The sequence below is a fragment of the Hemiscyllium ocellatum genome, chromosome 16 (assembly GCF_020745735.1).
Source record: "Hemiscyllium ocellatum isolate sHemOce1 chromosome 16, sHemOce1.pat.X.cur, whole genome shotgun sequence".
In the NCBI taxonomy this organism is placed as follows: Eukaryota; Metazoa; Chordata; class Chondrichthyes; order Orectolobiformes; family Hemiscylliidae; genus Hemiscyllium; species Hemiscyllium ocellatum.
This window is the reverse complement of record NC_083416.1, coordinates 70,406,338-70,418,762: the sequence shown is the minus strand read 5'-3', so window position 1 is coordinate 70,418,762 and position 12,425 is coordinate 70,406,338. Positions and strand designations below refer to the sequence as shown.

At 45.7% G+C, this 12,425-nt stretch overlaps 1 protein-coding gene across 1 annotated transcript; it reads right to left on the bottom strand.

Moving 5' to 3' along the window:
- Nucleotides 1–4,488: 4,488 nt before the first annotated feature.
- On the bottom strand, nt 4,489–5,759 carry pou4f3 (POU class 4 homeobox 3). Its single transcript, XM_060836909.1, has 2 exons — nt 5,640–5,759; nt 4,489–5,370 (listed from the first exon to the last, which is right to left on the bottom strand). Exons 1-2 carry the CDS (start codon nt 5,757–5,759, stop codon nt 4,489–4,491), a joined length of 1,002 nt encoding a protein of 333 aa, XP_060692892.1.
- Between the last annotated feature and the right edge of the window lie 6,666 nt (nt 5,760–12,425).

The following is a 12,425-nucleotide window of genomic DNA, read 5'->3' as shown; positions in this document are numbered from 1 at the left end:
CCTAATGGCAGAATTATGGAGAGTGTGCAGTTCAGACGTAGTTCTCTCGCCCTAATTGCTCTGTGTTCTTGTGCAGAGTCTATTCTAGAGCCTCACTATCCTAATCCATCTGATCCTATCTATCCATTCAACGGTTTGATTGCTGACTGCACACTCCCGTGTTCCTAGATATTTCTCAACAAGTGAAATCTTCTTGACTTCAGCCGATTATATAAACTTGCCTTTGGAAAGACATGGAGGAAACAGAGCAGAGAACTACACTTGAACAGAAGTTCCTCCCGCAGACATGTGTTGACAATGTATATTGAGTTGAAAACATGTTTTAGATTTAAAATGACACTCTCGTTTAAAATAGTTATGATAATTTTGAACCATTCAAAAAGCTCGTGACTCCTTGAGGTGAATGATGGGCAGATTTTGAATTTACCCCGGGAAAGTGCAAATCGATTAATAATGTTAGTGGGAATTTATCAAAAAAAAAGTGACTGCGAAACTGTCACAGAATTCTCCAGGGACTCAATACGTGGACTGACAGGGCTGGTGAGAACATTTTGTTTATTCCCGGGATGTGAGTATCGCTGGCTAAGCCAACCACTTACTGTCCATCTCCTAATTACCCAGAGGGCATTAATAGTCAACCACACATTGCTGTGGGTCTGGAGTCACGTGTAGGCCCGATGAGATGGTGTTGATAGATTTCCTTCCCTAAAAGCCTTATTGAACAGGGCTTTCGTGTCAGTTTGTTACAGTGGGCCATTCGGCTCTTTTTTTCTCTAACAATTCCAGTTGTTTCAGTCTTCCACAGCGGGATTCAAACCCCTGTCCCCAGAATATTATCTCATGTCCCGGGTTATCTGTCCAGTGACCTTACCTCCGCCTCTCTAACAGCAGATTTATTCAATATATCCTATCAGTTGCATGCATGATACCATGATCCTTTGCTATAAATTCTGTGTCTTATTATCCTGCTCCACAGCTACCCGATGAAGGAGCAGTGCTCTGAAAGCTAGTAATTCCAAGCAAACCTGTTGGACTATAACCTGGCGTTGTGGGCTTTTTAACTTTGTGGATGCTGCAGCATGGCCGCTGCAAATAGAACAGAACTAACACTCCACTAGAACATTCCTTGTGCAGCTACAGTACCGTTCCCTGGTTGTGCCTTACGAGAGAGGAGCATGTGATGATAATGGGGGTTGCGCATGCTCACCCTGCAGGGGGTAATCAGTATTTTGCGCACTTACAAGATACTGTAATGGGTAAACTCTGAGTGGTGACGAATCTGGGTTCACTGGGAGGGGATTCCGCTTGAGTCAACGCACTCTCCCTCCTGTGATGCCTGAGCAGTGAGCAGAAACTTTTCCGGAAATGAAGGGACGGGGACGCGCACTCATTTATTTTGGGAATGTTGAACATTTTGATCGGCCTTTGGTACCAATAGCCGTGCAGGACTGTAAACTGGATTTCGTTTATTGGCAGCTGGTTTAACTGTCTCACCCAAGAATGAAGTGGAAAGCTGCGACTTGTCCCAATCCCTGCGGAAGGGAGGGAAGTCTGTGATTGTGTGTGCGGAATGGAGAACCCTGATAAAACCGGGGAGAGCGTTAGACATCAGTCGGTGGATTAACTAATGCATTTAGTGTCCAAAAGCATCTGAATTTGACCACCGCATGGGTATCACTCGGGTAGGAACATAAGGAAGCACGTTTGGATGATTGTCAGTACAGCACACAGGGGAATGGAGAGAATATACTTCTGAATTTGTCAGGAGCTTTCTCAATGTGGATGCGCGATGACAAGTGACGCCATGCTATCTGCCTTTGGCTTTCTCCACATTGAATAGGCAGGTGGGATTCTCCCAGGCCAGGGGGTGTGGGAGCAGAAGAGCTGCTTTACTGGAGTGCTGGGGTCTCTGGAACATCTACAGCAGGCAGATTGCTGCTGCAAACAAACAGGCAGGCCTTTAACCCAGAGCACGATGCGTGGCTCCAGCGAACTCACACAACTTACCTCGCCTTTACCCAGCGAAGCTCTGGCGCCTGAGGATGAGCAAATAACGGAAACCTGACCCCCTATCCTCACCGGGAAATAACGGAAACATAACCCCCTATCCTCACCGGGAAATAACGGAAACCTGACCCCTATCCTCACCGGGAAATAACGCAAGGCCAAGCTCACATTCTGTCTAGATCCCCAGCGAGACCAAAGTGTTTTCTTTTTGCTGTTTCCAGGGAGTATTTACTTTCAACCCCTTCAATACTTCACCGAGTGGTTCCTGCCTGTCCAGGTATTTCAAGTTCCCTGAGATCGAATCAGTCACAAAGTGAGTTGAAATCCGCACAGAATATAAAACGCCTTGCAAAGAAAGATCTCTGTTATAATTGCAACAATAGACTTTATTTTAAGAAATAAATTTCAGAACAAAGACTGCACACGCTCAAACAGGAAAATAGGATACTGTGATCGGAGTCGAGGATGTTATTGCTAGCATCATTATAGTTTGCAATAAATAATTTCTGTGCAAGACACAGACCATACGAGCTTCCGGCCTTCTTTTTTGGAAAAGATCATGTTGTCCAGTTCGCAGTTAGGTACAACATTGTCCTCAAAGCGGCCTTTTAACGGGAATCAAGAGATGGCCTTGTAGATGCGGAACTATTCAGGAACATGATAAAACAACTCAAAGACAATTCTTAACAGAAATAAACCAATACATACAGGAACAGTTACTGATCCCACTCCGAGCGAATCAGTGCCCCATTCCACTCTGAAAGGGAGAACTGTATTAACCAAGGGCCGCTGGAATTAGCACTGGCTATCAGCTCTCAAAACACTCTTTTGACACTTTGTGGGAGCTAAAGCAGACCAGTTTAAGAATTAGGTCTCAACTAACATGATCACAAAGGCGAGTCTGAGAAGTCTTAAAGAAAGAGATTCTGAAAATTGTGTAAAGAATGCTCCCCTTATAAAAGTCTCATTAACTCTGCAGCAGGGAGTCTGCAGTTATCTGAGGGGCCGGATTGAAGGGTTGGATATTCTGCCTGCAGAAGGAGACGAGTGACTGAGTACTCGAGATTCAACATCACATTGATTGTTTAAACAAGACTATATTTACAGACACAATAAAGTTGACGAGACCTTTAAAAACGGAAAGGGAATGGGCTCCAGCAATTTTCAGCATCATCTTCAAAATGTCTCTTTACTAAATAAATATCGAAAAAAACCGGCAAATGCTGCAATCAGAAACAAAAAAAAACAAAAAATGCTGTAAAAACTCAGCAGCAACTATGCAGAGAAACCAGCGTTAATCAAATCTGAGGAAGGGTCACGGGACCTGAAACATTAATTCGGATTTCTCTGCGCAGATGCTGCCAGACCTGCCGAGCTTTTCCAGCAACTTCTGTTTTTTTTTCTCTTTACTATATCTTTTCTTTTATACTGCCCCCCCCCCCCGCCCCAGTTTCAGTTCCCTTTTCAACAATGAAAAATGACCCACATGTTCCTCAACGAGATGCTCCAAACTCTCCTTATCAACTCTGTCCTGCTGGGCTTGGCGGGACCCCAGGGTCTGGTGGATTCCGGAGCTGTGACTCTGCCCGCAGGGACAGCGAAAACCCGGCTTGGACAGCGAGGGACAGGACCCTCCTGCCTCAACTCCAAACCCCTCGCTACACAATCCCGTCAGAGCTAGTCTCAGAGAGACTGTGGGTGGTTCAATTCCGTATGTAACTTGTACATCTCGCCACCCTCACGGAACAACACGTTAGTGGGCGAGAATCCAAAACCACACTGTCAGTTTGAGAACATCAGTAGTTACTGGGGCTGCATTCACAGAGTGGTAGATACACAGTGTTACTCCGGCAGGTCCTGCTTATATTTGCAATTATTAATACATGAAACAAATAGCATTAAATATTAATTTCACTGTGTAATTAACTCGGCATGGTGTGGCTAAAGGATACTTAATAAAACGGAAGCACTGTCTTGCTGCGACAGACGAGTCTATTGTGAAGTCCCGTTACCACTGGACAAGGTGCTACTGACAGCTCTGGGACGCTCCGGTAGATGTCGGTCTGCGGAAACCGGGGAGAGAGAGAGACGGTCTCTCAGCAGGGGTCTGAGGAACTGGAGAATATTGAGAGGAGTGGGGGAGAGGGGGGAAGAGAGACAGAGCACGGACTGTGTGTTTGGGGGGTGGGGGTGAGGTGGGGGCTGGATAGACAGAGCAGACACGGAAAGTGTCAGTCACAATGTGCAAAAGCAAACTCTCAAATCGACAGGCTGCGCCCGGTTAGACACAAGAACCGTCCCCTTCCTCCGTCAGAGATCAGACACTGGACCGTTCTCGGAGTCTGTGGTGACAGGAGCGGAGGAAGTGACTTGGGTGTAAAAGTCCATGGCTTAGGTCCTTAGCGAAGACACTGGAAATCCCTGTTTTGTTTCTTAATTTTTTTCTCTCTCTCTCTCGCCCATTCTCTGGCTGACGGTCCGTCAGTGATTGGCGGAGTATTTCATCCGCTTCTGTTTCTGTCTCTGATTGCAAAACCAGACCCTGACCACGTTCTTCTTCAGGTCCAGTTTCTCGGCGATCGCCGCGATTTTCTCCGAGGACGGCCGGGGCTGGATGGCGAAGTAAGCTTCCAGGGAGCGCTTCTCGGGCGCGGCGATCGAGGTCCGCTTGCGTTTCCTGTCTCCGGCGCTGAAGACCTCGGGCTTGCTGGCTTTCTCCCGGTAAACGCTCTCGGCTTCCTCCAGCCAGGTCTGCAGCACCGGCTTCAGGGCGATCATGTTGTTGTGGGACAGGGTGAGGGACTCGAACCTGCAGATGGTGCTCTGGCTCAGGGAGCCCACTCCCGGGATCTTCAGGTTGGCCAGGGCTGCCCCGACATCAGCCTGAGTCACCCCCAGCTTGATCCTCCTCTGCTTGAACCGCTCGGCGAAAGCTTCCAGCTCCCGGGGGTCAGCCTCCGCCTCATTGAGGCACGGCACGCCGGCGTGGCCGGGGAACGAGTGCGGGTGAGCCATGGGCACCGCCGGGTGGAGGTGCCCCATGCCATTGAGGTGGCCAGGCGCGGACAGCACCGCCGAGGGGTCAGCGCCCCCCAGGCCGGTCAGGCTGGGCGAGATGTCCAGCAAGTCGGTCTCCAGCAGCTGGTGAGCCGGGTGAACGTGATGGGAGGTCAGGCTGGGCGGAGGGGAGATGGCCAGCGTCGAAGAGGTGGAACTGCACGGCACGCTGCTCATGGTGTGGTAACTGAGGTCCGGCTTGAAGTGCGGGTGACTCTTAGTGTGAGGGATCACATCGACAGCCGCCAGAGCTTCAGCGCGGGCTAACAGGCTGTCATCAAAGCCGCCGAATATATTGCCCTGGAGCTGCAAGCAAAAATACACACACACACATACACACACACACACACACGTTGCAGTCAGTAGGGAATTCTGTCAACTCACTATTAAAAAACATTTCACAAAGAGGGAGCGCGCAAGAGTAACATCTTCCCTCAAAGCCCAGATCATAAAAATTAATATGAAGTCAAGAGTGAAGAGGGGATACGCGATTGTTTCTGGTGACATGAAAAAAACATTAAGCCTGCGCCTGTCAAACAACTCTCCCTCAAAGCAGCAATTATATATTTACATACCGGCGGCGTTGGGAGGCAAACTCTCCTCATGGCCTCGGAGCTGGAGTGCAGGCTCGGGTACTTGGCCTCCTGGAGCAGAGGGGACATGCCCAAGTGCTGCTTGCTGTTCATGGCCATCATGATCCCGCACACCTCAGGCAGCTAGGTGAAGCCTGACCTAGACGTCGCTGCCTGATGCCTGGCCTCTGTCAGCTCTTTCAATGGCACAGCCTCTTCCCCCACCTGCTCCTTACTCATCTTACCAGGAACAACTGTCAGCAGCGCGCAGGCGTCCTACTGCCCAGCTGGAGATAAAACAAAAGCAAGGAAATTAGCCCGAGGAAGCCAACCTGCCCGCAGTCACCTGCACAGAGACGCCTTCATTCACAAGCCTCCACTGTGACCCTCCCCCTCGCATGTGGTCACTCCCTCATCATTTTCTCCGTTAACAAGCCGGCCCATCATATGTTACAACGTTATTTTTGAAACAACAGCGAAGCAAAAGCAGGTGCGGTCCGCCAACCGAATGTGTAAAGTAGAATAAACGCAATCTTTCTTATTTAAGCTGTTTTACTTGTTGTCTGTCGAGTACACAGAGTTATCAACACAAGTCTGGGAAGGCAAATCTCCAATGACAAAAGGGTCCTGTTATCATCTACACTGCTAAAGAATATTGCAACATCCATCACCTGTATAATTGGGCAAATATCTGCCATTTGAACGTATTGAAATCTACCAAAATTTCCTTGCAACCATATTTTGAGGGAACAAACCTGCATATAGCTTCTAGCAGGCAAATTGAGAATTGGTGCCAATGATTATATCACAGGGATGGTTTTACTGCTACTGATTACATTAACCTACATGGGGACTGTGCACAGACGGGCCAAGGCAGAGACAACGGATTTGTTTTCACCAACCTGAAGGTAAAATAATTGTAACTGATTATGACACATTTATTGGGTAGCTATCGAGACATAGCATGGAGACAGATCCTTCCGTCAATGCTGACCATGTTCCCAAACTAAACTGGTCCCACCCGCCTGCGCTTGGCCAATATCCCTCCAAACACTTCTTAGAGTCATAGAATCATAGAGTTGTACAGTATGGAAACAGACCCTTCTGTCCAACTCGTCCATGCCGACCAGATCTCCCAACCCAATCTAGTCCAATCTGCCAGCGCCCGGCCCATATCCCTCCAAACCCTTCATATTCATATACCCATCCAAATGCCTCTTAAATGTTGCAATTGTACCAGCCTCCACCACTTCCTCTGGCAGCTCATTCCATACACGTACCACCCTCTGTGTGAAAAAGTTGGCCCTTAGGTCTCTTTATATCTTTTCCCCTTTCACCCTAAACCTATGCCCTCTAGTTCTGGACTCCCCCACCCCAGGGAAAAGATTTTTTATTCGCATACTTTTCCAAATACCTTTTAAACATTATAACTAGACCCACATCCACTGGAACTCTATTCCACACTCTGTGTAAAAAAAGTTGCCCCTCATTTTGCCCCGTATTTCTTAAATCTGTCTCCTCCCACCTTAATAGGGAAATACCCCCACCCCACCACCACCACCCTAGAGAAAAGACACTTCACGCGTAACCAGAAAGGGAAACTTTAAGAAGATGGGAATAAATAAGTACAAAAAAACTGATAAAGTTTTTTTTCTAGACCAAACAATTCTCTAGTACAGTAGTAAAATCATAAATCAACGCTTTAAATAAGAAACATACTTGTAAGGAGCTACTTTTAATTTTTAACTTTTAACCAGCACATTAAGTATTGATTTAAGTATTAATTAAGGAGAAGGATTTCACTGTTGTCAATTTAAATAGCAGACCTCAACAGACAACTAACTGCATGAATCCCCCAATTGTCCAACAAAACGGTTCATTGTTTTAACCCAGTGTACTGACAACTTCAACATAGACCGAATGAATAATACACTGTTGGAACATTTTAGAAATTCCAATTATATTAAATGTTGTCAGATCTTTGTCAGATTCCTTCAGCTTTAAGGCTCGGGAAAAGTTATTATAGCAATAGCTATCACTCCGTTTTTATTTTAACAGCGTAGGCAAAATTAGAATATTTACCACGGCTGAGAATTGAAGGTAACATCGAGCTGACCTATAATACGACATCATTTGGAGAGGTCGATTTTTCCATGTTTCATGGATAACCAGTAATGCAGCGTTGGACGACGTTTCTTAATGTTTAATTTGCATTTTACATTTTGGATAAAGGTGGTTTAAGCGGGAGTAATGATGTTCACTGGTGAACACTGGCTTTAACTTGAATAGCACTTGTGTTCCATTTATCAACCCGCTTCCAAACACGCAAAGCGTGACTGGGCTCCTTATAATTCCAGCCACTTCTGCTTCTGATCATAGTTTAGTGCAGGAGATCAGTCCCACCCACTTCCGCAAGAACTTGGATTTTTTAAATGTCCCGGTTAAACAAATTCTCCACATGACAACGGCTATTAGCAAAGATCCATCTCCCACTGTTACAGACATGATCCGGGCCTCAGCCAATAACTTAATTAGGGTTTGAATTATGAATGCAAAAATTAACTACAAATAAATAATTTAGGTGTTAAAATATTACCTAATAGCAACACATGCACGGCGAAACATAAAATTATTTCATAATAGATTCTAGTATATATTACTAATTATATGTCAGCACCTTTAAAACACATTGTTACGAAAATCGAAATAAACATGACTTTAAGCAAGCGTAAAGGCATTATTGTTAACATAGAATTGTCCCTGGTAAAAGGTTCTTCCTCACGTTGGTTCGCATTTAGGAAGGTATTTAAGCTTTTAAGAAAACGTTTTTCACCCGCAGAGTAATGCGCAGCCCAGAAATAATTAAGTCTTTGATTTATTGATACAGTCGCAAAGTTAATTATAGCAACATGTCAACAATTGCTAAGAAAATTCGTACTTTCTTTGGGGTAAGTAGTTGTCTGGGTTTTTCTCATCATTCTTTGGTGCACTTTGTCCATCTGACCTTCGGCCCAAATCAACCTTTCCCTCTAACTGTTGAGTTCAGTCCGTCTCCATTAACCGAACCCATAGATTTTCGGATGGGGTGAACGATCCTGAGTACATTTCATCACAGATTAGCGCCCAGCATCGATACACCTCCGGCTGTTTGCACTATGAATTGCGATAAATTTACGCCTAAAGGCTATACGTCTACAGGTAAACCATCCACGTTGCTTCATTTCGCCCCTCTATATTGAAACTAATCATTGGCGAAAATGTAGTTGCAGCTCATAGAGCGAGTGGAGTTTTGGTTCAGTTGATAGCGATAAGAGCAGACCTCGCGGTCCCATTTATTTAAATTCAATTTCCATGCAACCTTTTGTAGTTCATTGGGCTTTTACTGTGATGAAATTCACCTTCCACTAACTATCGAATGAAGAACAGTTTGCATCTGTGTAGCGTCAGTAAAATGTCTCCAGTGCATGTCAGATAAAAATTAAGAAGGAGACATTGGAACAAGTAGCTAAATGCTCAGTCAAAAAGAATAGTTTTAATAAGTGTCATAAAGGATAGAAAGAAGGAAAGTTAGAAAGTTTGGAGAGGGGGAGCATCAGGAATAGTGACCCCGAAACGACAAGATTGTGGTTAAAACGCACTTGGTTCATTGATGATTTTTGAAGATGAAGATTTTTGACCGTCCCTAGCTGGTCTGGCCCCAATGAGAGTCCAAGCCCAAGGCAGCATTCATGGCTCTTACCCTGCCCCCTGAAATGGCCTAACAGGTCATTGCACTCCAGAAAGTCGCTCTCTATCACCTTTGCCACAGCAATTCATGAATGAGATGCCAGAGGAGGTGCTGGAGGCTGGTACTATTACAACATTTAAATGACATCTGGATGGGTACATGAATAGGAAGGGTTTACAGAAACATGGGCCAAATGTTGGCAAATGGGACTAGATTAATTTAGGAAATCTCGTCGACATGATCGAGTTAGACCCAAGGGTCTGTTTCCGTGCTGTGCAACTCTATGACTCCATGACAGATGACACATATTGGCCTTGCTAGATGCAATCACATTTTATGGAGATTATCTCTTTTGAAATCCGGGGCTTAAAGTCTAAAAGAAAAAAAGGCCAGGCCGTCATTGGGAAACTATTCTGACGTTCTTTCCTTTAAGATCCTGCTGAGTGTGCCCCCAGCCCCCCACCTCCACCTCGTTAGCAGCCATGCCGAAGTGGCCATTCTTAGTAAGTAATGATGACATTGGCGTGGAGGTCAATGCTTCCTTTTTCCTGTGGAGACTGTTGAGATTCACTGCCACGAAAAACAAAGATGGTGTTTTACGAAAACATAATCCAAAACGAAATGATCTCTCAGGCTGTAAACGGGTTAAGAGAGTTACAAATTACAAAAATACAAATCAATAGGATAAAACTAAAAATGACCAGATATGGAGAGAAATATTCCGGTCTGATCTCAGATATAGAAATTAGACAACACACAGGGTATTTTAATTTATAAATTGCTCTGAATAACGGAGAATTCCAATTACAGTTCAACTCCTTTATTCTTCAGTCTGCAAACGGCTTAATAATGAGTTCATCTGAGCCTAGAATTTTCAATTAGAACATGAATAATACTTTAGTTACAGAAACGACTGAACAAACTTGTGGTCCTCAGAGTAACCGGTACACCTGCTGGACGGTACTCCGTGTCTGGCGCCTGACGTTTTGGAAGGTCGGCGGACAACGGTAACATTTACAAAGTGGATCTCGAGTTTATATCACGGATTCACATAACGGAGCTCCGCACTTAAAAAACTCAGTTCAGCACCATGGACAGGTTACCTCAACTTGGCGATAATACCGTCATCCTTTTCAGCCTCGACATTCCCAAGTGGAGACAGGACAGGGAAGCAAATGCCCGGAATGTTGGGGGGGGGGGGGGGGGGGCGTGGGGGAATAACCTGTAACATGCCATCAGTCTCCAGCAAATCACACAAATGGAACATTAGCGAGGCTTTGGGGAAAAGTGGTCCCTTCTTAGTCAAGGGAGGGTGTGGTATCGGCGTCTTGTCACATATATACATGTACTGATTTATTATAAAATTTTAACGAAATCATTTATATTTCAAGGGCCCTAAATAGCTGCATGAAACTTTTATCTAAAGTGCCGCAGTATTTATAGCAGGGACTTGTCTGACGGAAGGTAATTAATAGTTGTATAAATCGCATTGTCTGCTTTTTCATTATTCAACGTTTTCAGATGGCCCTGCTGTAAGTAAACGTTAATAAAGGGGAGAAAGCTCAGAGACTGTCTACTGCGCGGTGGTGAAAATGAGGAGAATGTGTATGAAAGCCCTGATTCACTCGGTGCTGTAATGAAGTAACAAATTAAACGATGAGCGCTCAATAGCAAACACTTGGCTCGGGCAATTTTACTATTCGTCAGTGTAAGATTTGAAAGAAAGTGAAAGGACTTACAGCGAAATATTATCAAAGCAGTAAATACTGATCGTAAATTTGTGACTGCAATGTTCTGATAGTATGCTTTCCCGCAGAAGTGTAGATCAGTGCACTGAGAAAGTGAGGTCTGCAGATGCTGGAGATCAGAGCTGAAAATGTGTTGCACCCGAGGAACAGGAGAATCGACGTTTCGGGCATAAGCCATTCTTCAGGAATGAGGAAGGGCTTATGCCTGAAACGTCGATTCTCCTGCTCCTTGGATGCTGCCTGACCTGCTGCGCTTTTCGAGCAACACATTTTCAGCTATATCAGTACACTGGCCTGGTGACATCTAGGGTCGCTTCATTTTCAACTCCGAGGATGTACACATTAAGGAACAGAATGCAAATCGATTTTCAAATGTGCATACTTACCCGGTACCGTAATTCGTTTGAAATGTGTACCTTTATGTCCTTTAATGGGATCTTAGTCTCACATTTGTTACCCATCGCTCATCGCCCTTGGTTTGCAAGGTCATTTCAGAGAGCAGATGACTGAGAGTCTGGAGTCACATGGAGGTCAGATGAGGTGAGGATGGGAGATGCCCTTGCCTTTGCAATGCCAGGTAAGGTGGCACTGGTTGGGAAGTGGCGGATGATTGCGGGCAACTTCACTTTCGCTTTGGGAAGGAGAACTATTGAAGATGGTTACACCTAAGAAAGCGGGGAAATGTCAGGTGAACTGGAGCGTCTCAGAAAGTCCGGGGCGATGATTCTGATGAACACTGACGCGGTCTCCCGCTTTAATTGAGGCGATGGAACACTGACGATGAAACATTAATGATACTGGCTTCTGCTGTTGACGTGACACCTGGAGCGAAGGCAGGGGACAGTGACAGTGTAACAGGAGGCCGCGCCTACCTCTCGCTCTAACTAGAATTCAGCTGGAGGTGTTGTTGGGGCCCTGCTCTTGAACACGCTCATTCACACCCAGATTGCTCTGGAGCTGAAATTCAGGCCCTATATGTGTCTAGCTTCTTCAGTACAGCTCTTCCATCATTCAGTACGGCGGGTGTCAGGAGGGATGGGGAGAAGTTTTAAAACCTACCCCGGGTCCCCACCTCCCCCCTCTCCCCCTTCAGATATGACACAGAGTGAAGTTCTGGAACGGCCAACACCAACGAGAAAGCATAGGCGCAGCCAGAGAATGGTCTTGCCAGGGGCTGGGTTTTCACCCCCAGAAAGTGTTTCAGCAACACAGCAGGTCCGGCTGTGGGTGAACAGGCATATTGGACTCGAAACACCAACTGTTCTCTCGCCAATACGGGGTCATACCCATTGCAGGACAACAGGCGACTGAAAA

Excerpts from the sequence above, each read along its gene's own strand:
- pou4f3 (XM_060836909.1), bottom strand. The coding sequence starts at position 5,759 with ATGATGGCCATGAACAGCAAGCAGCACTTGGGCATGTCCCCTCTGCTC. Across the intron at positions 5,371-5,639 it reads TTTGCCTCCCAACGCCGCCG|CTCCAGGGCAATATATTCGG; the intron begins GTATGTAAATAT and ends TTTTGCTTGCAG.